The sequence below is a fragment of the Rhinoraja longicauda genome, chromosome 32, assembly GCF_053455715.1.
Source record: "Rhinoraja longicauda isolate Sanriku21f chromosome 32, sRhiLon1.1, whole genome shotgun sequence".
Taxonomy (NCBI): domain Eukaryota; kingdom Metazoa; phylum Chordata; class Chondrichthyes; order Rajiformes; family Arhynchobatidae; genus Rhinoraja; species Rhinoraja longicauda.
Genome location: NC_135984.1, coordinates 21698820 through 21722089, shown reverse-complemented (window position 1 = coordinate 21722089; position 23270 = coordinate 21698820). Strand labels below are relative to the sequence as shown.

The 23270-nt window shown below is 45.3% G+C and overlaps 1 protein-coding gene across 1 annotated transcript in view; it reads right to left on the bottom strand.

Annotated features, from left to right (window-relative positions):
* robo3 (roundabout, axon guidance receptor, homolog 3 (Drosophila)) overlaps nt 1-23270 on the bottom strand; it is a 560989-nt gene that overhangs the window by 105393 nt on the left and 432326 nt on the right. The window contains 4 exon segments of the mRNA XM_078426827.1: nt 6172-6222; nt 6224-6259; nt 6261-6379; nt 19197-19365. Of these exon segments, the coding sequence (XP_078282953.1) occupies nt 6172-6222; nt 6224-6259; nt 6261-6379; nt 19197-19365 (375 nt within the window).

Genomic DNA, 23270 nt, shown 5'->3' with positions numbered 1-23270 from the left:
GAGGGGGATCTTTTTTACACAAAGGTATGGGTATATGAAACGAGCTGCTCGAAGAGGTAGTTGAGCCAGGTGCTATCATAACATTTAAGAGACAATTGGACAGGTACATGGATAGGACAGGTTAGAGTGTTATGGGCCAAGGGCCTGGTGTAGATGGGCATTTTGGTTGGCATGGACTTGAGCCATGGGGCCAGTTTCACCATTGTATGACTCTGAATTTCTTCCATAATACAGAACAGTCCCATATCCCCACTAAGTTTTCCTGTTACTTATTCTCGTTGCATTCTAAGCAACTCCTTAAGCATACAGAAGCTTGAAAGTGCAGACACCCTGACATAGGAACATCTACTTCTGTACTGCTATCAGACTCCTGAACCAATCACCTCTTTTTCGCCCCCTACCCAGAAGTGTTGTTATGTATTCTTATCCTTAACTCTACTTCACTCGGTTATTCTGTTACTGCACTTTTATATTTTTTGCACTACTTCAGTATGCATTACAATTTTTACTCCATTCAGCTATTTTACACTTATTGGTGTATTTCTTGTTGTATCTATCATTATCATATGTAGTTTGTAGTCCCTAGTGTGTATGATAAGAAGCAAGTCAGAGGGTGGTAAATCTGTAGAATTCATTGTCACAGAAGACTGTGGAGGCCAAGTCAATGAATATTTTTAAGGCAGAGATAGATAGATTCTTGATTAGTACGGGAGTCAGCGGTTATGGGGAGAAGGGAGGAAAATGGGGTTAGGAGGGACAGATAGATCAGCCATGATTGGATGGCAGTAGACTTGATGGGTCAAATGGCCTGATTCTGCTTCCCGGAATGGCGGGACTGTCGTATGTTGAAAGGCTGGAGCAATTAGGCTTGTATACACTGGAATTTAGAAGGATGAGGGGGGATCTTATTGAAACATATAAGATAATTAGGGGATTGGACACATTAGAGGCAGGAAACATGTTCCCAATGTTGGGGGAGTCCAGAACAAGAGGCCACAGTTTAAGAATAAGGGGTAGGCCATTTAGAACGGAGATGAGGAAGAACTTTTTCAGTCAGAGAGTGGTGAAGGTGTGGAATTCTCTGCCTCAGAAGGTAGTGGAGGCCAGTTCGTTGGATGCTTTCAAGAGAGAGAGCTGGATAGAGCTCTTAAGGATAGCGGAGTGAGGGGGTATGGGGAGAAGGCAGGAACGGGGTACTGATTGAGAGTGATCAGCCATGATCGCATTGAATGGCGGTGCTGGCTCGAAGGGCTGAATGGCACCTATTGTCTATTGTCTATTGTCTATCACTTATGAAGCTACTGTGAATCTGAACTCCACCACCACTGTCATCAGCCCTTCCTCTCTTCACCAACAGTACACACAAGGGACATTTAACGGAGTGCAATTTATCACCCAATTCCACATCGTTGGGACATGGGAAGAAACTGGTGCGCCTGGGGGAACCCTACATGAGCTCACGGAGAACATGCAAACTCCACACGCACAGCACTAGAGGTTAGTTTTGCCTCTTTAAATTCAACAGACTAGAATTATATTTTTAATGGCAGAAAAGCCCCTGCTTCTCACACTCCATTGAAACTCACTGTTACCCCATTCAACCTGCTTCCTTTACCCTTTCTGGGGTCACCGTGAAATTTATTGTCCTACTGTATCAAACCCCCCAAAAATGGCAATTAAAAGTGTGTTTGGGTGTTATTAGGAATAATAGCCAACAATCTGGAAAACCTGAAGGTCGGGCCCCGTGAAAACACCGAGTGCTCCCCTGGCAACTGGTCTGGTGGCTGAACAACCTCCTTCTTGTCGTTACAAGTATAAAGTACACAGTCTCGTCACTGGTGAAGTCTCCACAATGGAGGCCATTTTGTTTGCGTGGATACATTTTGGCCTTGACTGCAGAGCCTTCTGTGGTAAACCGTCGATGGACAAACAGACCTTAGAAAAGGATCTCCACAGAACGCACTGCCCTGCACACAGCACCAGAGGAGAGGCCTCCCGAGAGGTCAATCACTGCTTTACTGTAAATGTCGCCCGATTTTACTTTAATGATCAGCAGAGTTTCCTTTTTCAAGGTTTGATGGTGGTTGAAAAGTTTGTGCTCCACTTCTGTGGCTGTTTTTTTTCCCCTAATGAAAGCAGACATGTCCTGAGGGGTTATTCAGGTTATTCACTTGAAGTTCATCGTCCCTCTTTCAAAAGTCGGTGCCCCATAGCTAGTGTCAATAGAAAAAATGATCATCCAGTACAAATATCTCGTTTGCAGTGCAGAAATTAGAAGGACACTTTAACTCACAGCTGCTTAACATAGCCGGCAGCTATGAACACAGCAGAAGCAAGGGTAAATAGTTTTGTCCCGTCTACGCGCAGAGACACCTGAGGGAGTGATACACGATCCACAACACTGACATCCAAGTGAAAAGATAAACTGGTTCGAATCGACTCCTGAGTTAAACCGATCGATGGAACCATTGAAACAGAACCTCGAGGACGTTGACCTGACCAGACCTTTACTCATCAAACCTTTTCTTTTACCCAGGGTAGGGGAATCGAGAACCAGAGGACAAAGGTTGAAGGTGAGAGGGGAATCATTTCATAGGAACTGAAGGGGCAACCTGTTCATTTAGAGGGAGGCAGGTAGAATAACAACATTTAAGAGACAGTTGGACAAGTACATGAATGAGAAAGGTTCAATAGACAATAGACAATAGACAATAAGTGCAGGAGTAGGCCATTCGGCCCTTCGAGCCAGCACCGCCATTCAATGTGATCATGGCTGATCATTCTCAATCAGTACCCCGTTCCTGCCTTCTCCCCATACCCCCGGACTCCGCTATCCTTAAGAGCTCTATCTAGCTCTCTCTTGAATGCATTCAGAGAATTGGCCTCCACTGCCTTCTGAGTTCAGAGGTGATATGGACCAAGTGCAAGCAAATGGGACTAGCTTCGATGGTGCATCTTGGTCAGCATGGACAAGCTGGGGCAAAAGGCCTCTTTCCGTGCTGTATACTCAATGACTCTATGATTCTACCTCTACCAGCAACTTTATTTGGTCATCTGACACACTACATTTTGCGGAATCTTGCTAAGCTTAAATTTTAGCTGCAATAAAAGGTAGAAATAGGCCACTGCCTCTCCCCCCCCCCCCCTCCTCCCCTCCACCCTCCTCCAAGCCCAGCCTGCCTTGCCATCCCTGTCATTCAATGTGAACAGAACTAATCTGCCCCAGGCCTCATCTCCTCTCTCGTTCCAGTTCCCCATTGTCCTCAATTCCCTGATCTTTTAAAAACGCATCTACTTTTCCTTTAAATGCCCACAATAATCCTCAACATTCTGGGACAGAGAATTCCAGAGATTCAATAGCTTCTACAAAAAATATAAAATTCCTAGGCAGACCCGAGTTTTTAATGACTGACCTGTAATCATGTAACTATGTCCCCTCATTTGAGATTCTTCCACTGGTGGAAACGTCTTGACGTCAACCATGCCAATCCTCCCAATGATCTTACAACTTTCAATAAGATCACTCCTCGTTCTTCTAAACTCTAGCAAGCCTCATTTGGATTGCCTCCAATGCCAGCATATCCTTTCTAAAATAAGCCGATCAAAATTGCGTGCAGCATTTCAATTTCAAGATTTCTTCAGCAACTGCATTAAAAAAGTTATCTTATTAACTCTGATGCATGTGAAAGGTTTCTGTTTCAGTTTCAGTTTAGTTTATTGTCACATGTACCGAGGTACAGTGAAAAGCTTTTGTTGCGTGCTAAAGGTACTGAATGAACAAAGTTCCTTTGTTTAAGCTACAATTATTGCAGGCGGCTAAATTACTTCAGAGATCATGGAAGCAAGAGAATCAATTTTATTCTTAAATGTTCCAGGTGCGATAATGGATTGTGGATTTGTTCGACAGCTGGGATATGGATGACTGTGAACAGAGTCAATGGATCCTAACATTACTTTGAGGGACAGTCCAAGACCAGCAACCTGAACTGTGCTCAGTGAATCAATTCTCAGACAATGTCTAACTGAAATTAGATAGGCTACATGGAGGCACAGCTGTAGAGTTGCTGCCTTACAGCTCTTGTAGCGCCCGAGATCCGGGTTCGATCCCAACCAAGGGTGACGTCTGTACGGAGTTTGTACGTTCGCCCCTTGACCGTGTGAGTTTTCTCCGAGATCTTGGGTTTCCTCCCACACTTCAAAGATGTACAAGTTTGTAGGTTAATTGGCTTGGTAAATGTAAAAATTGTCCCTAGTGTGTGTAGGATTGTGTTAGTGTGCGGGGATCGCTGGTCGGCGTGGACCCGGTGAGCCGAAGGACCTGTTTCCACGCTGTATCTCTAAACTAAATTAAACTAAAAGCATCTTTGGGTCTCCAGACTTCTGAACACTGTCATTAAGTTGCAGCAGTGACGCTTAATATAACCTCAGGAGCAAGACCTCATCCTTTGGTTGGGAAATTTACAACTTTTCAGACTTTAAGCTAAAGTTTTCAAAGTTAAAGTTTCAAAGATTTCAAAGCTAACGTTTTTACGCTTAAACCTTTAAGCATAACCAGTGTTTCTGATGTGGAGACAGCAGCTTTTTTTGTAATGATTCTCCTATTGCATTTCAACCTATTTAAAGCTCTCTCTAGTTTCCATTCTTACTAATTATCTTTTGCCTCGGGCCCTCATATCTTTTGTCACTTAATCTCTCATAACGTTGTTCAACAAACTTCTGAGGGCAGGGGAGCTAAGACATTTAAAGCACATTACGTGGGATATTGAATAGGCCAAATTGCTGCCGTCCCCACATCATGACCAATGCAAGATGTGGCCACTGATGACAAAATCAGCAATTATAGGTATCTCTAATTTTAAGATGAACTGCGGAAAAAGAAAGGCGCCACTTAAATGCAAATCTTTATTTTAGATCAATTCAACTGCACTGGTTAAATGTTGTCTCTTCCCAGACCATCAACAAAGGCTTCTGGGAGAAGGAAGGGGAATTAATTTAGTTTTGATTTCGTTTTGATGCAGCGCGGACCTAGGCCCTTCGGCCCACCGAGTCCGCGCTGACCATTCATGCACACTAGTTCCCATGTTATCCCACTTTTGCATCCACTCCCAACAAACTAGGGGTAATTTACAGAAGCCAATTAACCTACAAACATCCACGTCTTTAGAATGAGGGAGGAAACTGGAGCACCGGGAGGAAACCCCGTGATCACCAGGGGAACGTACAAACACTCCACCCACAGACAGCACCCGAGGTCAGGATCGAACCTGCGTCTCTGGCGCTGTGAGGCAACATCTCTACTGCTGCGACACTGGTGCAGCCCTTAATCATTTTAAAACGATGGGAAACTCCTTGAGGGCAAATTTTATGTGCGTTTAAGAGGACTGTCATATGTTGAAAGACTGGAGCAACTAGGCTTGAATACACTGGAATTTAGAAGGATGAGAGGGGATCTTATCGAAACGTATAAGATTATTAAGGGGTTGGACACGTTAGAGGCAGGAAACATGTTCCCAATGTTGGGAGAGTCCAGAACCAGGGGCCACAGTTTAAGAATAAGGGGTAAGCCATTTAGAACAGAGATAAGGAAAAACTTTTCAGTCAGAGAGTTGTGAATCTGTGGAATTCTCTGCCTCAGAGGGCAGTGGAGGCCAATTATCTGAATACATTCAAGAGAGAGCTAGATAGAGCTCTTATGGATAGCGGAGTCAGGGGGTATGGGGAGAAAGCCAGGAACGGGGTACTGATTGAGAATGATCAGCCATGATCACATTGAATGGCGGTGCTGGCTCGAAGGGCCGAATGGCCTACTCCTGCACCTATTGTCTATTGTCTATTATGAAATTATAGGCACGTTTACCCATAATGTTCCATTTCCCAGTTTTCGCGAGAAAAATATGAGTCTCTGATCAACTAAAGGTACTTTTGACAACGTCATTGAGTTGAAACATTCACTGCGTTTCTCTCTTCACAGATGCTGCCTGAACTGCTGAGTATTTCCAGTATATTTGTTTATATGCATTTTTCTAGTTTCATTCATTTTCAGCATGTAAAAGACAGAACAGCGGAAAAGTCACACGACCATTTTCCCAGCAATAGAATGGATGGAGGGGCCATGATTTTGTCCCCTCAGAGGCGAGGTGACGTTGTGTTCCTGTGGTATCCAGGTCCTACCTGTACGTTGGTGATCTGCAGCGTCCCGTTGTCCAACATGCTGATCCGTGGGGTCGTTTCCCAGGATCCTCTGCCCGTCCTTCAGCCAGTTGCACGCTGGGAAGAGGGTTGCCGATCACATGACACTGGAGCTGTGCCGTGGAGTCGACGCCGAGGGTCTGGTTGCCAGGGCCTTGGCGGATGATGGGTGGTATTCGATCTGAAGAGACTGAAAGAGAAGCGGGTGAGTGAAGACATTGGCCACATTGTGCAAAAGCCGGCGTCACTTATCAGCAACTCAACAACGCGGAGGCACGGTGGTGCAAGCGGGAGAGTTGCTGCCTCACAGCGCCTGAGACCCGGGTTCGATCCAGACCATGGGTGCTGTCTGCACGGAGTTTGTACGTTCTCCTGTGACCTGCGTGGGTTTGTCCGGGTGCTCCGGTTTCCTCCCACTCCAAAGACGTGCAGGTTTGTAAGTTAATTTGGCTTTGGTAAAAATTGTAAATTGCCCTTAGTGTATAGGATCGTGCTAGTGTACGGGATCGCTGGTCAGCACAGATTCGCTGAGCCAAAGGGTCTGCTTCTGTGCTGCATCTCTAAACTAAACTAAACTAAACTCGAGAGCTAAACCTGGGTCTCCATTGTGTCTCACAGGAAGATGTATTGACTGGAATGTGTCACGCAAGGAGGTGAAATTAACAGAAAAATGTGTTGGGTATCAGTACTGATGGACCACGACTGTAACAACAAGCTACATTTATGTAGCTCCTAAATCGATCTCCAGCAAAAGGCCATCAACTTCACGATGTTAGGCCGCAGTGCGGATGGACATACGATATGAAATAAAATCACATCTCCATTGAGGTAGCAGATTAATAAGATGTTTTCCCCAACCCCCACATAAAACAAGCTAAAGAACACTAAAACACATTTTACACATACTAAAAAAACAACAAAGAATGAAGGGGCCAGACAGACTGTTGGTGGGGCAGCCTTTGCTGGCGCCACCCGGTGGACTGCTGCCTGTGGAGTTTGTACCTTCTCCCTGTGGGTTTCCTCCAACGCCTCCGGTTTCCTCCCACATTCCAAGGACGCACAAATTTGTAGGATAATTGGCTTCTGTAAATTGTCACTAGTGTGTAGGATAGAACTAGTGCACGCGTGATTGTTGGTCGGCATGGACTTGGTGGGCCGAAGGACCTGTTTTCCACGCTGTACCTCTAAACCAAACTAAAGCCTGGCCTTTTCAGGATTGGCACAGACACATACTGCATGGAAACAGCCCCCTGGGTACAGTGCTCATCCAACTATTAAACACTTGTTACAGTACGAAGTGCCCAAGGTGACATTAATAATAGTCAATTAACCTAATAACCTAATAACCTTTGGCACATGGAAATAAACTGGAGCATCCAGGAGAAATCCAGTGAGTCACAAGGAGGACGTGCAAACTCCCACAAAGACAGCACCTGAGCACTGGATCGAGCCCCTGGTCCCCGAAGCTGTGAGGAAGCCATGCCTTTGCTGTGTTTCTCAGTCAGAATTTGACGTACATGAAGAAGAGAGAACACAGCCTGTGATGAGGAGAGCATGAGAGGGTGGAGGGATTTGTGGAGATCAGTTTGGGAGGGGAAGCAGATGCATCTCATTGTCAAGATAAATGTAGTGCAACCAGGCAGCTGTTCCAATGTTCTGTATTATACCGACCAAGCAGTACTGAGTAAGTGCTTGGTCTCACAGCAGCCACAGAATTAACTGAACCATACATCGCATGACAAGGCGAAGATTGTTCAAACCAACTGACTGCGTGGCTGGTACATTCAACTTGTCAGCTCAGGGCAACTGTAAAGCTACAGAAGTGTGTCTGACAAGACCACTGGGAAGCTAACTGACGGTGCCTGGTTCCGCTCTCTCCCCAAATAAACACTTCACCATCAGCTAAAGGCCCAGACAGGTAGATTGGTTTGTGTAGGAAGGAACTACAGATGCTGGTTTAAACCGAAGATAGACACAAAATGCTGGAGTAACGTAGCGGGCCAGGCAGCATCCCTGGTGGGAAGGAATGGGTGACGTTTTGGGTCGAGGACCCTCATGGGAAAGGGAAATGAGATGTATACACAGTGATGTAGAGAGATATGGAACGAATGAATGAAAGATATGTAAAACAGTGACGTTGATTAAAAAAAACAGGCCATTGTTAGCTGTTTGCTAGGTGAGAATGAGAAGCTATGGTGCGATTAGGATGGGGGAGGAATGGAGAGAGAATGAGGGTAGGGGTTGCTTGAAGTTAGATAAATCAATATTCATACCACTGGGCTGCAAGCTGCCCAAGTGAAATATGAAATGCTGTTCCTCCAATTTGTGTTTAGCCTCACTCTGACAATGGAGGAGGCCTTGGACAGAAAGGTCAGCATGGGAATGGGAAGGAGAGTTAAAGTGTTTGGCAACTGGGAGATTAGTTTATTTCCTTGTCCTTTCACAGGGCCACAGATATGGAGACTTGCTGCCTTCCACACGACATGACACTTTGACCCTCATACAATAATTAAAAAGTCAATTAGCGGTGAACATTAATTGAATACATGGCTTGCTTCCGCATTGAGTCAAGTTGTCAGCAAGTCCTCCAATCGGACCAACATCAATTGCATTTAGATTTTAGGCAGAGGCTTTTGTAATAAGTTGCTAATTTTACAAGCAGTCTTCAAGGTTCTTACAATTTTTTCAATTCAAACAAGCCTTCCTAATGTTTAAGCCAAATGAACCAAACTTTTCATTCCAGTTCTTCTTAAAGTGTTCCCAAACATAGCATCTGAACAAGGCATTTTACTACAGATTTGATTGCGGGCTACATTTGTCCTCATTATATTCTTGTTATTTAAGTATTTTAACTGAGGTCTTTAGTGGCTCTTTCACTACAAGGGGCATGGGTAGCGCTGGACAATCATTTCTGAATTCAGTCACCATAGAGTCATAGAGAGTCACAGGGAGTCACAGAGTCATACAGAGTGGAAACAGGAAACTTGCCCACACCGACCAACATGTCCCATCCACACTAGCCCCACTTGCATGCGTTTGCCCCATATCCCTCTAAACCTGTCCTATCCATGTACCTGTCTGATTGTTTCTTAAACATCGCAATAGTCCCTGCCTCAATCTACCATCTCTGGCAGCTCCGTTCCATACACCCAAACACCCTTTGTGTGAAAAAGTTACCCCTCAGATTCCTATTAAATCTTTCTCCCTTCACCTTAAAGCTATGTCCTCTGGTTCTTGATTCTCCTACTCTGGGCGAGAGGACTCTGGGCGTCTTCCCAATCAATTCCTCTCATAATTTTGTACACTTCTTTCAGATCACCCCCTCATCCTCCTGTGTACCAAAGTGGATGAGGGATTTTGTGTGGCACACTTCCCCACGGGACTGGTGAAGTAGAAATGTCAGCTGTATTCCTGTCTCTTGCGGTGAATTCTGCTGGGAGCGTGCATCCTTGATGAGGAGAGGATCGGCTCAGCATTGACACTCCTGCAGTTGAACAACGTGCCAGTGTTTAGCGAGAGAGTTGACCAAGAGTGATACATTCTTGCAGCATGGAAACAGGCCTTTTTGGTTCCAACAACTGCACGCTAACTATCATGCATTCTCTTGTACATCGATCCTTTACTAATTTCATTCTGAAAACCACTGGTATTGAACATGACCATCAATTTTAGATAACTACCCAACCCCCGCTCTCCCCCCTTACTTTCCCCCTTTAAAAAATACCTTAATTCCTCAAATAAAATCAGCCATTACTTGCTTAGTCTCATCCATTTCAATGTAGTTTCCTGCTCTCCCATCCCTAAATATTGCTCAGGTAACAACTGCGGATGCATTCCTTCTCTCCAGAGATGCTGCCTATCCTGCAGAGTTAATCCAGCATTTTGTGTCTGCCCTAAATATTGCTCCATGCCTTTGTAGGCTGCATTATTCTGGCTGAAGTAAATCATTTTTCAAATTTTTATATAAGATTCAATCATATTATGATCGCTATTCCCTAAAGACCCTTTAACTAGCAGATCATCAATTAAGCCTTTCCCGTTACATGCCACCAGGTCCTAACATAGCCTGTTCCCCTGATACTGATCTGGAAAACACTCCATAAATTCATCCTTCACACTATTACTGCTAATTTAGTTTTCCTCAGTCTGTATGTAGATTAAAGTCCCCCATGATTATTATATTTCCCTTTTCACACACAACTCTAATTTCCTTATTTATACTCATTCCCATGTTGCCATCACTATTTGGGGGCTTACAGACAGCTCCCATCAATATTTTTCTGCTCTTGTTATTTTTCAGCTCCGCCAAACTAATTCCAGTCTGATTTTGAAGAAACAAATTCATTGCTCTCCACTGCCTTTATCCCCATTCTTCAATATCAGGACTCTCCCCTCTCTCCTTTTGCCTATCTCATCCAAATGACTAATCTTCATAGAGCTCAGAGGACCATCGGAACACAGCTACCAGCCTTGGAGGGCATCTACAACACACGATGCCTCAGAAAAGCCACCAGCATCCACAAGACTCTTCACACCCCTGCAACAGACTGTTCGAACTCTACCTTCGGGCAGACGATACAAGGCCTTCTACGCCCGCACCTCCAGACTCAGGAACAGCTTCATCCCCAGGGCCATAGCTGCTATGAACCGGTCCTGCTGAGCCGGATGGTCACATCGCACAGTGAACCGGCACAGATCTACTTGCACTTTATTCTGTTTTAAAACTGTTCTAATTTGTTTCATTGGGTTGTTTAAATTAATACTGACTAGCTAAGTAATTTATTGCATCGTATGGGAGGCGCATTCCCAATCTCGTTGTACCTCTGTACAATGACAATAAAGATATATTGTATTGTATTGTATTGTATGTTAAGTTCTCCTGGAATATTTATTTCCTAACATTGGCCACTTTGCAACCACAGCTCTGTTACAACCATTCAATTGTACCCATTTCTTTCCATTTGTACCATAAATTCACAAGCCTTATATTGGATGTTTTTTTGCACTCAAATAAAAAGCATTCAGTATTCCCCTTTTAAACATTTTTCCCAGAACTGACACAAATAGGAAGTTCTTTCATATGTGTGAGTACTGTCCCTTTCTGATTATCACTCATTCATTTCACTACCTTGCATTAGTACTTTATCGTTGGTATTAACTTTTTAGATTTCCGCTTACCACAACTCACCACTAATAACACTATACCCTACACTCTGTTTCCTTTTTCTATTTGCACTCCTAGTATAAGGGAAGCACTCAAAGGTATCACAAAATGCTGGAGTACCTCAGCGGGTCAGGCAGCATCTCTGGAGAGAAGGAATGGGTGACGTTTCAGGTCGAGACCCTTCTTCAGTCCTGAAGAAGGGTCTCGACCCGAAACGTCCACCCTTTCCTTCGCTCCAGAGGCGCTGCCTGACCCGCTGAGTTACTCCAGCATTTTGTGATACCTTCGATTTGTACCAGCATCTGCAGTTATTTTCCTACACTTAAGGGAAGCACTGGACCACGGTGGCCCGAAGGGCCTATTTCTGCACTGTATCCTAAAACTAAACTAAACTAAACTGAACTACATTGTTGTACTTGTGTAAATGGTTTAATTGTAATCATAGTTGGTATGATTTGTCAGGAGGGTATGCAAAATAAAGTTTGTCCTTTAACTCAATGCATGTGACATTTACAAAATAAAGTTTGTCCTTTAACTCAATGCATGTGACATTTATAAACTAACAACACTTCCTCCACCCTTTCCTAACTGTTTAGTTTAAAGTCTTCACAACTACCAAAGTTATTTGGTTAGCTGCAAAATTGCCCCCAGTCTATGAATTATTAGTGCAATGACATAGCTGGTAGACTACTGGCTCACAGCTCCTGAGATCTACATTCAATCCTGACTACATACGGTGCTGTCTATGAGGAGTTTGCATGCTCTCCCTGTGACTGTATGGGTTTACACTGGGTGCTGCAATGTGCTTTTACATACTTGCTGGTCGGTAGGGTAATTGTCAATGTAAATTGCTGCTTGTGCGTAGGTGTGGGGATAATGAAAAATGGGAAAGATGTAGGATTCGTGTAAATGGGTAGCTTGATGGTTGGTGTGGACTCGATGGACCAAAGGGCCTGTTTCCTTGCTGTATGATTCTATGTTTAATTTTGGTTTCATTTAGATTAGTTCATTGTCACATGCACCGAGGTACAGTGACAAGCTTTTGTTGCGTGCTAAACAGACAGCGGAAGGACAATACATGTTTACAATCAAGCCATTTATGATAACGGAATAACGTTTAGTGCAAGGTAAAGCCAGTAAAGTTTGATCAAAAATAGTCTACGGGTCTCCAATGAGGTAGATAGCACTTCAGGACTGCTCTCTAATTGTGGTAGGATGGCTCAGTTGCCGGATAACAGTTAGGAAGAAACTGTCCCAGAATATGGAGGTGTGTGTTATACCTTTTGGCCGATGGGAGAGAGGAGAAGAGCAAGTGGCCAGGGTAATCAACTCGTCCTTGATTATGCTGCTGGCCTTGCCGAGGCACTGTGAGGTATAAATGGAGTCAATGGAAGGGAGGTAGGTTTGTGTGATGGTCTAAGCTGTGTCCACAATTCGTTAGTAGTTGGGGAATTGTACCTCAAGTTGTGAAAAACATGAACTACAAGTTGTATTTTATATTGCATTTACGTTCCTAGAGAGAGCTGACGTTCCTTGAATTTCACACAGTGTAATTATTGGCCTTTCAGTGGGCAAACTCCCAGTTTATGATCTTTTGAGGCATTGGGGCCACCTGCAGTCACGTAGCGATCCTATTTCTCTCTTTAAACAGGGAACAGTTCCTTTGAAGATCTTCGACGGAAGGCCAATACTTTACAAGCAGGTCCCACAAGGATATACATTACTCAGAAGGCCCTGTACAAAGACAGAAAGCCAATAAGAACGTAAACTGCTGTGTGTGCTACTTGATAGGGATTACCTGAGGGGAAAAAAAAGTGTGCTTGACAACGAAAGGAGCTCAATGCCTGGAACGGTCCAAAAGTGGGATACTTCTGGAAGAGATTTTGTTGCAATCAATGGAAATTGATTATACAGGAATGAGCACTGACACAGTGAGAAATGAGATGGAGTAATTGTAAATAGATCTCAGCCCGCTGAAACTGCAAACAACCACACATTAAACTGCAGGATAGTCAAGAAGTAACAAGATTAACTCAACCATTAATAGCCTTCTGCAGCCCAGTTCGACTGTACTTGATAAATTGTTTTTTTGATAGATGAATTATCACAAGACAATGATACATTTAATTATTGATTTTGCATGAGAGAGCGTGACAGCACAGGGAGAAATGTTGGAGCAAACCCCCTGAATTTCTGGCCAAAAGATAGCCATTGATGTGCACTCTTTAGACTCAAGAGATATAGCGTGGAAATAGGTTCTTTGGCCCACTGAGTCCATGACGGCCAGCATCACCCTGTAGACTAACACTATCCTACAGTAGATGAGGTTGGAGGAGGTGCAAGTGAACCTCTGCCTCACCTGAAAAGACTCACCCCAGTGAGGGCCAAATCTCCATCATAGATGAGGCCATCACTAGGGTCTCCTCGATATCCCGCAGCTCCGCTCTTGCTCCCCCTCCCCCCAGCCACAACAGGGTCAGAGTCCCCCTTGTCCTCACCATCCACCCCATCAGCCGTCGCATACAGCACATAATCCTCCAACATTTTTGCCACCTCCAACAGGACCACCACCACAAGCCACATCTTCCCATCTCCACCCCTTTCTGCTTTCCGCAGAGACCGTTCCCTCCGCAACTCCCTGGTCAACTCGTCCCTTCCCACCCAAACCACCCCCTCCCCAGGTACTTTCCCCTGCAATCGCAGGTGATGCAACACCTGCCCCTTTACCTCCCCCCTCGACTCTATCCAAGGACTCCGACAGTCTTTTCAGGTGAGGCAGAGGTTCACTTGCACCTCCTCCAACCTCATCTACTGTATCCGCTGTTCCAGGTGTGGGCTCCTACATATCAGTGAGTCAAGCGGAGGCTCGATGATCGTTCCGCTGATTACCTCCGCTCCATCCGCCTAAACCTACCTGATCTCCCGGTTGCTAAACACTTTAACTCCCCCTCCCATTCCACACTGACCTTTCTGTCCTGGGCCTCCTCCATTGTCAGAGTTGGGGCCCAGCGCAAATTGGAGGAACAGCACCTCATATTTCACTTGGGCAGCTTACACCCCAGAGGTATGTACATTGAGTTCTCTAACTTCAAGTAACCCTTACTTTCCCTCTCTCTCCCTCCCCTCCCCATTCCCCGTTCTGACAGTCTCCAACTACATTTTATCTCTGTTTGCTTTGTTGTTACCTTCTCCCAGCCAACAATGATCTATTCTACATTTTCCTTGATCTCCATTCCCTTTGTCCCTTTTTCATACATCACATTATCTATGTATCTCCCGCCCCCCTGACATCAGTCTGAAGAAGAGTCTCGACCCGAAACGTCACCCATTCCTACTCTCCAGAGATGCTGCCTGTCCCGCTGAGTTACTCCAGCATTTTGTGTCTATCTTCGGTTTAAACCAGCATCTACAGTTCCTTTTATTGACAAAATGCTGGAGTAACTCAGCAGGTCAGGCAGCATCTCGGGAGAGAAGGAATGGGTGACGTTTCGGGTCGAGACCCTTCTTCGGACTGATGTCAGGGGGGCGGGACAAAGGAAGGATATAGGTGGAGACAGGAAGATAGAGGGAGATCTGGGAAGGAGGAGGGGAAGGGAGGGACAGAGGAACTATCTAAAGTTGGAGAAGTCGATGTTCATGCCACTGGGCTGCAAACTGCCTAGGCGAAATATGAGGTGCTGTTCCTCCAATTTCCGGTGGGCCTCACTGTGGCACTGGAGGAGGCCCATGACAGAAAGGTCAGACTGGGAATGGGAGGGGGAGTTGAAGTGCTCGGCCACCGGGAGATCAGTTTGCAGTTCCTTCCTACACTACCTTAGATAGAGCATCTTGGGCGGCATGGAGGAGTTGGGCTAAATAACTTGTTTCCGCGCTGTGCATGACTCCATGACTCCAAGTCAATAGAGTTTGCATGTTAACACCACTCGGTAAAAATGCTATTCAAAAGCAGGATGCTGGAGTGATGGTTGAGGCACGCAGTAGTTGAGGAGGCATCTTGCGAAAGAAGGCGGCAGAATCTAGAGATGTTAATAATTCCCGTAAGGGATATACTGGAGAACACAGAGGAGTTATGTGATCATGTGTGAATTCTAAAAGTTGATTCAGTGGAAGGAACGTCACAAGATTCCACTGAATTGAATCAAGAACACAAGTTCCTTTGAGAAGCTCAAAGAGATGCAACAAACCTGTAATTAGATTCAATCTGTAAATTTGAATCAATCTTTTGCTTCAAAAAGAAGAAAGTGGTAGAGTATGTGCAAATCTCTGATGCGCGATCAAAGTACAATGTGGTTAGAAAGAGAAGAATTAAAAAAATCCAAATGTTTCAGCAGATCTCTGTGACTGTTACAGATTTGTTATATAACACGCACTCCAGATAGTTAAGAACCCACATCTAAGAATCTATTCCTTCCTAGACTCTTGAAGAAGAGCTGGTATGCCTTCAATTTGGACTGATTCAAACAGGATACAGAGGGCTTGCCACACAGTTGTAAGAGTTCAACTAGCACTGATTATAAAGAAATGACTGTATTTATACTGACCATAATGGGAATGTCCCGAGACTGTTATAATGTAGCCTATAATATGGGCATGTGCCAGTAATCCTGCTCCCAAGATCACACGGACCAGATGAGGTTAAATTAAAGAAAGAGAACACAGTACAGAGGCAATCTCCCCGCATTTCATTTCCTGTATTCATTTATGGCACTAATTATTCCCCATCGATTTGGAAGCGCTGATGGCCAGATGAAAGCTCACACTCAATTGGATTTCCCAGCAACAATCTGCAGGCAGGCAGGCAGAGAGGGAGGGAGGGACGGGGGCAGGAAGGGAGGCAGGGAGGGAGTGAGGGAGTGAGTGAGTGAGTGAGTGAGTGAGTGAGTGAGTGAGTGAGTGAGTGAGTGAGTGAGTGAGTGAGTGAGGGAGGGAGGGAGGGAGGGAGGGAGGGAGGGAGGGAGGGAGGGAGGGAGGGAGGGAGGGAGGGAGGGAGGGAGGGAGGGAGGGAGGGAGGGAGGGAGGGAGGGAGGGAGGGAGGGAGGGAGGGAGGGAGGGAGGGAGGGAGGGAGGGAGGGAGGGAGGGAGGGAGTAAGTGCTGGGGAAATCAATCAATGTAAGCAACTGGCTCCAGGAAGAGGTAATGCAGGGGAGAGCTGTCATGCTGTCAGAGATGGCGGGCTGTGCTCATCATTCAGAGTGCCAGAGGGCTCCCACATCCCATGCCATCCTTGAGGAATACACCCCGGATCACTTGGGCTGACAGGTGCCTGACATGATTTAGCCGAGGTTTGTGTGAGCCCCAGATGGCTCCTCTGAGCAGTCAATCTAGTTTGTTGTTCCGTAGAAGTTCTTAAATGGCGCTGATGTATCTTTAGTTTAGTTCAGTTTAGTTTATTGCCGCGTGTACCGAGGTGCAGTGAAAAGCTTTTATTGCGTGCCAACCAGCCAACGGAAAGACAATACACGATTAAGCAGAAAGACAATACATGACATACAATGCCAATTACAGCTTCTGATGCTAATCTTGCCAGGACTGTGGTCCACTTTACCCAGGCAGCAGTTTAGCTTAGTTTAGGGATACTGCAATGGAAACAGGCCCTGTGGCTCACCGAGTCCACTCCAACCATCCCTTCTCGCCACAGATGCTGCCTGACCCGCTGAGCTACATTTGTGTCCACCAACCATCGATAGCCCATTCACACTCGTTCTATGATATCCTGCTTTCTCATCCATTCCCCTCACACTACTAACCCGAACGCCTTTGGCATGTGGAAGGAAACCAGAGCACCTGGAGGAAACCCACGCAGTCGCAGGGAGAGCATGCAAACTCCACACAGACAGCAGCTGAGGTCAGGATTGAACCCGGGACTCTGGGATATGAGGTAGCGGCTCTTCCACCTGAGCCACTGTGGCCTCCCAGTGCTGTGAGGAAATATAGTGCGGTTCACCTTCAGTCATTTTAGTTTCGTGAAGAAACCCCAACTAAGAAGAAGTGGGATATTCAGAGAAGGAAAATCAATATTAACCATTCCTTTCCAATGCTTTACCATGAAATTATTCCTATCCACACAGGAATCTGATTGCCATGAACAGTTCATTGACTCAATGATACTTTATTGCCCATGTTGCCAGGCACAGTGAAATGCTTTGATCTGCACACAACCTGATAAAACCATATCGCAGACCCGACATAGGCAGCACACAAGTGTCACTATGTATCTAGCACTGACTAAGTTACAAAAGATCGCGGATCTTTTGCCTGCCGCCATATGTAACAGCAGGCAGCCCACCGCAGGCTCCGACTGCTCCTCTGGAAGGTGAACCTTCTATGTCTCAATCCAGTCAGCATGACTATTCTCTCTCAAATGTGCTCTGGACTAGTTCAACAGCCGGTCAGGTGATGAGATTAAAGAGGCTTCCTTAGAGGGGCAGGGTGGGCAAAGGAATTTTAGGGGAAGAAAAGAACAGCATATTATATAAAGAAAATAATCACGCAAAGAAATCGAAGCGTTGAGAAATCTCAGCATTGAAATCCCATGTTTTCCAAGTTAGGTTTGAGGGTTGCCCTGGACTCTTGGCCCTTTACAATGAACTGGAAATTAATCAGTGTGACTTCACACTCCCCAAAGATACAGAAACACTGCAGGAGTATTGATACTGTGCTATTGCTGAGAAAAAATCAATCAACAACTTTTCAAATATCAAACACAGTTGATTTGTTGAGCAGATAAATTGTGGACTTGAATTAATTACAGATACGTGCTCACAAGAATATATTTCCTATTATTGCACCCATATCCCATTCGGGTTTTGAATGACCGACTTACGGCCATCACCATAAATAAAGAAATGCCCATAATATTATTAAATTCCAAAATCTAATGTTCGAGCAGCAGAACTAGTTTCCCCTCTCTCTTAACTTTTTGTACTCATTTTTTCTTGTCACTTTTGATGCCATTTATTACATTGCAGTGGAGGTATGGCAACCATGTGAAGTGATTTTTGTGTCTTTTCTGACTTGCAGCCAAAATTGATTTATGGGCATTTTTTAGACAAAGAACCTGTTCGTTATCTGGGTATATTATAAAGGCACGATTACAAACCTGGTACAAAGAGCGATTCTTTTCTTCCAGCACTCACAACATCCACACACTCGTGGGTGTTTCCAATACAAGGAACAGAGACCTCCGAATAAAAAGACGCATCTTTAGAAAGGAGATGAGGAGGAATTTCTTTAGTTTTAGGGTGGTGGATTTCTTGTGGGAATTCATTGCCACAAGAAGGCTGTGGAGGCCAATTCAATGGATATTTTTAAGGCAGTGGCTGACAGATTCTTGATTCTTAAGGGTGTCAGGGGTTAAGGGGAGAAGACAGGACTATGGGGTTGAGAGAGAAAGATAGATCAGCCGTGAATGAACGGTGGTATGGACTTGATGGGCCAAATGGCCTAATTCTGCTCCTATCACTTATGAATGTATGAAACAGAAACATAGAAAGTAGGGTGCAGGAGTAGGCCATTCTGCCCTTCGAGCCAGCACTGCCATTCAATAGACAATAGACAATAGGTGCAGGAGTAGGCCATTCTGCCCTTTGAGCCAGCATCACCATTCAATGTGATCATCCAAAATCAGTACCCTGTTCCTGCTTTTTCCCTATAGCCCTAAGAGCCAGATGTAACACTCTCTTGAATACATCGTGAAGTCATTGTGGGCATGAGGTTCTTGGCTCCTCATTATTTTGATCCATCAGCCATGATTGAATGGCCTAATTCTGCCCCTATAAGTTATGAGCTTATGAACAAACAGCAGGCAAGTGGATATCAAACATACACTTGGCTTGGGCTTACCATCTTCCACCTCCAGCAGTGCTTTGGACAGGATGCTGCCAGCCACGCTGATCGCCTGACACATGTAATACCCAGAATCGCCTGACTGGACATCAGTAATTGTCAGTTCACCTTTCGACGAGACAGAGAAACGCCCCAAAGGATGTGGCTGGCTGGGGAAAAGCAGGATCTGGAGGAAGAAGCACATACAGTTTATTGTGTTATTCGAAAGATAGACACACACACTCACACACAGAGAGACACTGACACTTTACACCCGCTCACGTATACACGCACACATAAGCATGCACGCACGCATGGACTGCATTCACATACACATACACACACACACACACACAATGTGCAAGAAAGGAACTGCAGATGCTGGTTTAAACCGAAGGTAGACACAAAGTGCTGGAGTGACTCAGCAGGACAGGCAGCATCTCTGGAACGAAGGAATGAGTGACGTTATTTATTTGTTTTTGCATTTATTGCATATATGTTTGTACGCACCGTCAGGATTGGCTATTTTTTTAATTTCGTTGTACTCGTTGCAATGACAATAAATGAATATTATTATTATTATTATTATTATTATGAAGCGTATTCCAAGTCACGACAATTTGATGCATTTTTATCTCATCTTTGGCTCAAGGACAGCAAAAGAAATATAATTCAATCATTGCTGAAGACTGAATAAATGAGATCTAATAAGATGGGGAATTAACTCTGGAATATAGCCTGCACTGGTTGCTTTTTTTGCCATCTTGTAAATTTATAAATGTCAGTAGGATGTTACTCTCATTGTCTGACCCTCCCTGGATCATAATCTGAAGTAACCAAATCATGTAGGTTGGAGATAAGGAAATTCAACTGGAAATGATCTGATTAGAGATCAGAGCAGCAATCAATCTAGTTCAGAAAAGGTCTTAGCCTATAGCTGTAAAAATCAAGTAATTTTCAATTTCCCAGCACCTATTTGGGATTCACGTTGAGATAGTCACCTGACCTATTCTGGATTGTGTCCCTCCATCTGAATAATGCATTCTGCCATTCCTCATCTTAAAAGAGGATCTTATCCGCTGTAGAACAAGCTATAGCACGTATTTGGGTCGGATTGGTTGATAGATTTAAACTTGACGTGGTGAAAATGCAGGCTCCAGGATTCTTCTGTGAGTTCCTTAAAGGACTTCAGATATCGGTCGTACATGAGACAGCAGTTAACTTTATTCACTTTTCCGGTGTAATGGGTGAGGCCGTGCTGTGAGTGAACTGGAACCAAACAATGTTGTCACAGATACGGTTTAGAAACAAGGAACTGCAGATGCTGAGTTTCACAAAAGGACACAAAGTGCTGGAGTAACTCGGTGAGTCAAGCAGTATCTCTGGAGAACATGGATAGACGATTGATGTTTCTGGCCGGGACCCTTCTTCAGACTGATAGTGGGGGGGGGGGGGGGGGGGGGGGGGGAGAGGGTGGAGAAAGCTAGAAGTGAAAAGGCCCAGGACAAAGCCCGGCAAGTAATAGGTGGCTGTTTCGATTTACGGACAAAATAGACTTGTGGGCATCTGTAAAAACAGAACCTGTTTGTTATCAGGGGCCAACACCCCTCACTGTGTCCACCTATCACTTGCCATGCTCTGCCTTGCTGATGTGTAGTGAGAGCTAGAATCTCTGGCGCGGGGGTAGGGAGGTGGAAGGGAGGTGGGAGTTGATGGGAAAGTGAAGAAAATAACATTGGATTAGTACAAGATGAGTATAAATGGGAGCTTGATTGCTGGCATGGACTGAAGGGTCTGTTTCCAGGCTGCACAACCCCATCTTCCCTACATTACATTCTATTTGATCATTTCAGTAGTCACTTTGTGCTTTAGTTCGCAATTTATGATTATACCCACAGTAACTTTGTGTCACCTGTGAATTAGCTCACACTCCAAAGACTTACAGGTCTGCAGGCTGATTTACTTCGGTAACATTGTAAATTGGCCCTAGTGTGTGCAGAATAGTGCTAGTTTAATTCTGTCTCCTAGGAAGGGAAGGGAGGGGGGGAGGAAGGGATGGGGGAGGAGGGAAGATAAGGGGGGTTGAGGGGGATGGAGTGGTGGGGGAGGGGGAGGGTCGGGTCGGTGGAGAGGGGGAGGGTAGGTTGAGGGGGGGAGGGGGTGGGGAGGAGGGGGGGAGGAGGGAGGGGGTGGAGGGAGGGGGGGCTAGAGGGGAGGGGAGGAGGGGGAAGAGGGGAGGGGAGGAGGGAGGGAAGGGGGAGGGGGAGGGGGAAGAGGGGAGGGGAAGGGGGGAAGAGAGGGTGCTGCACCAATGCAGGAGAGGTTTGGGCCCCACTTGGTCTAGTTTGTTCTATATCTCTCTATATCACCGTCTAAATCTCTCATTTCCCTATCCCCTGACTCTCAGTCTGAAGAAGGGTCTCGACCCAAAACATCACCTATTCCATTTCTCCAGAGTTGCTGCCTGACCCTCTGAGTTACTCCAGCTTTTTGTGTCTACCTTCGGTTTAAACCAGCATCTGCAGTTCCTTCCTACACATCAAAGTACCGAGCAGACTTAATGCTATCCAACCACTGACTATGAGTGATTTGCTCCTCTGCCTTTGACTTTTGACTAATGCTCAATCAAATACATTTATCCTCCTTTTATCTTTCACCACAAGGATCCGTGTACATTTCCTCCTCCAGCTGTTTATGGAGCTTTTCCTTATCGCTGTTACCGATGCAACTTTCGCTTCTGAGTAACAACCTTGATTCTGTTTGTAGGAGACTAAACTACGATAGATTCCATCCTCACTTCAAACATAGGGCGCCACGGTGGCGCAAGGGTAGAGCTGTTGCCTCACAGCGCCAGAGACCCTGGATCGATCCTGACTGCGGGTGCTGTCTGTACGGAGTTTGTACGTTCTCCCCGTGACTGCGTACGTTTTCTCTGCATGCTCACACTCCAAAGACTTACAGGTCTGCAGGCTGATTTACTTCGGTAACATTGTAAATTGTCCCTAGTGTGTGCAGAATAGTGCTAGTAAACAGGGTGATCGCTGGTCGGCACGGACTCGGTAGGCCGAAGGGCCTGTTTCCGCGCTGTATCTCTAAAGTCTAAAGTCCGAGATTGGGAACAGATATATTGTCATAGCTTTCTGATGGTACTTGTATCTAGGCAGATTACAAGCAACCACATACCTGTCTTGTAAGTTATTTGATTGTGAAAATGTAGGTGAATTAGCAGTGCAGGTCCCTGGAGAAAATGGGTAAAAGGCCATAAATTTTATTCTATAAGGACTGCTTCGTTCAGTCATTGGAAATGATCCTATTTAAAGCAACAGGATACTTCTAACAGCTGTTCTGGTTTACATAGTAATATCTTCATTGCCTACTTTGTCACCTAGATGTAACAGTTAACCCTGGAGACCAGATCCCAGGAGCTTCGGCCCATGTCATGTAGTTACAGTAACTACTTGGTGCACCAGCACTCTCTGGACTTGAGTTCTTAACAGGATCACTCATGTGGAAGTCCAGCAGCTCCTGAAAGGCACTTGAAAGCCTCGGAAATCTGCCTCTGCACGCAAAAGCTTAGCGTCTCGTGAAAGGTCTTTAAGGCCTGCCAGCTGAGAGAAAACCTCTCAGGACGGGTTGCCCTGTTTGCAAGTGTGTCATTTGTCTTTCTCTTTTGTGTGTTCATCAAAAACAAAGGAAGTGTGCGCTGGGGGAAAAGGATGCTCTCGGCTCGGGAGGACGTGATCAGCATCAATTACGGCCGCAGAAGGTGGAGGATGGTGAACAAAAATGCATCTGTCACTGCCCCCACCAGCTCTGCCCTCATCACCACCCTGACAATACCCCCTTGACCAGATGCCCACTGACAAACAGTCTCTATTGCAACAGTAGGATATTTTACATTTCCCAAACCAATAAAACCGTGACCAGTCTGAGAGCACCCTTTGAATGAGAAGCCATTAACTGCCAGAAGATGCTGCCTGACCCACTGAGTTACTCCAGCACCTCCTTTCAAAGATGCTGCCTGACCCACTGAGTTACTCCCACACATCTCTCCCAAGATGCTGTCTGACCCACTGAGTTACTCCCACACAT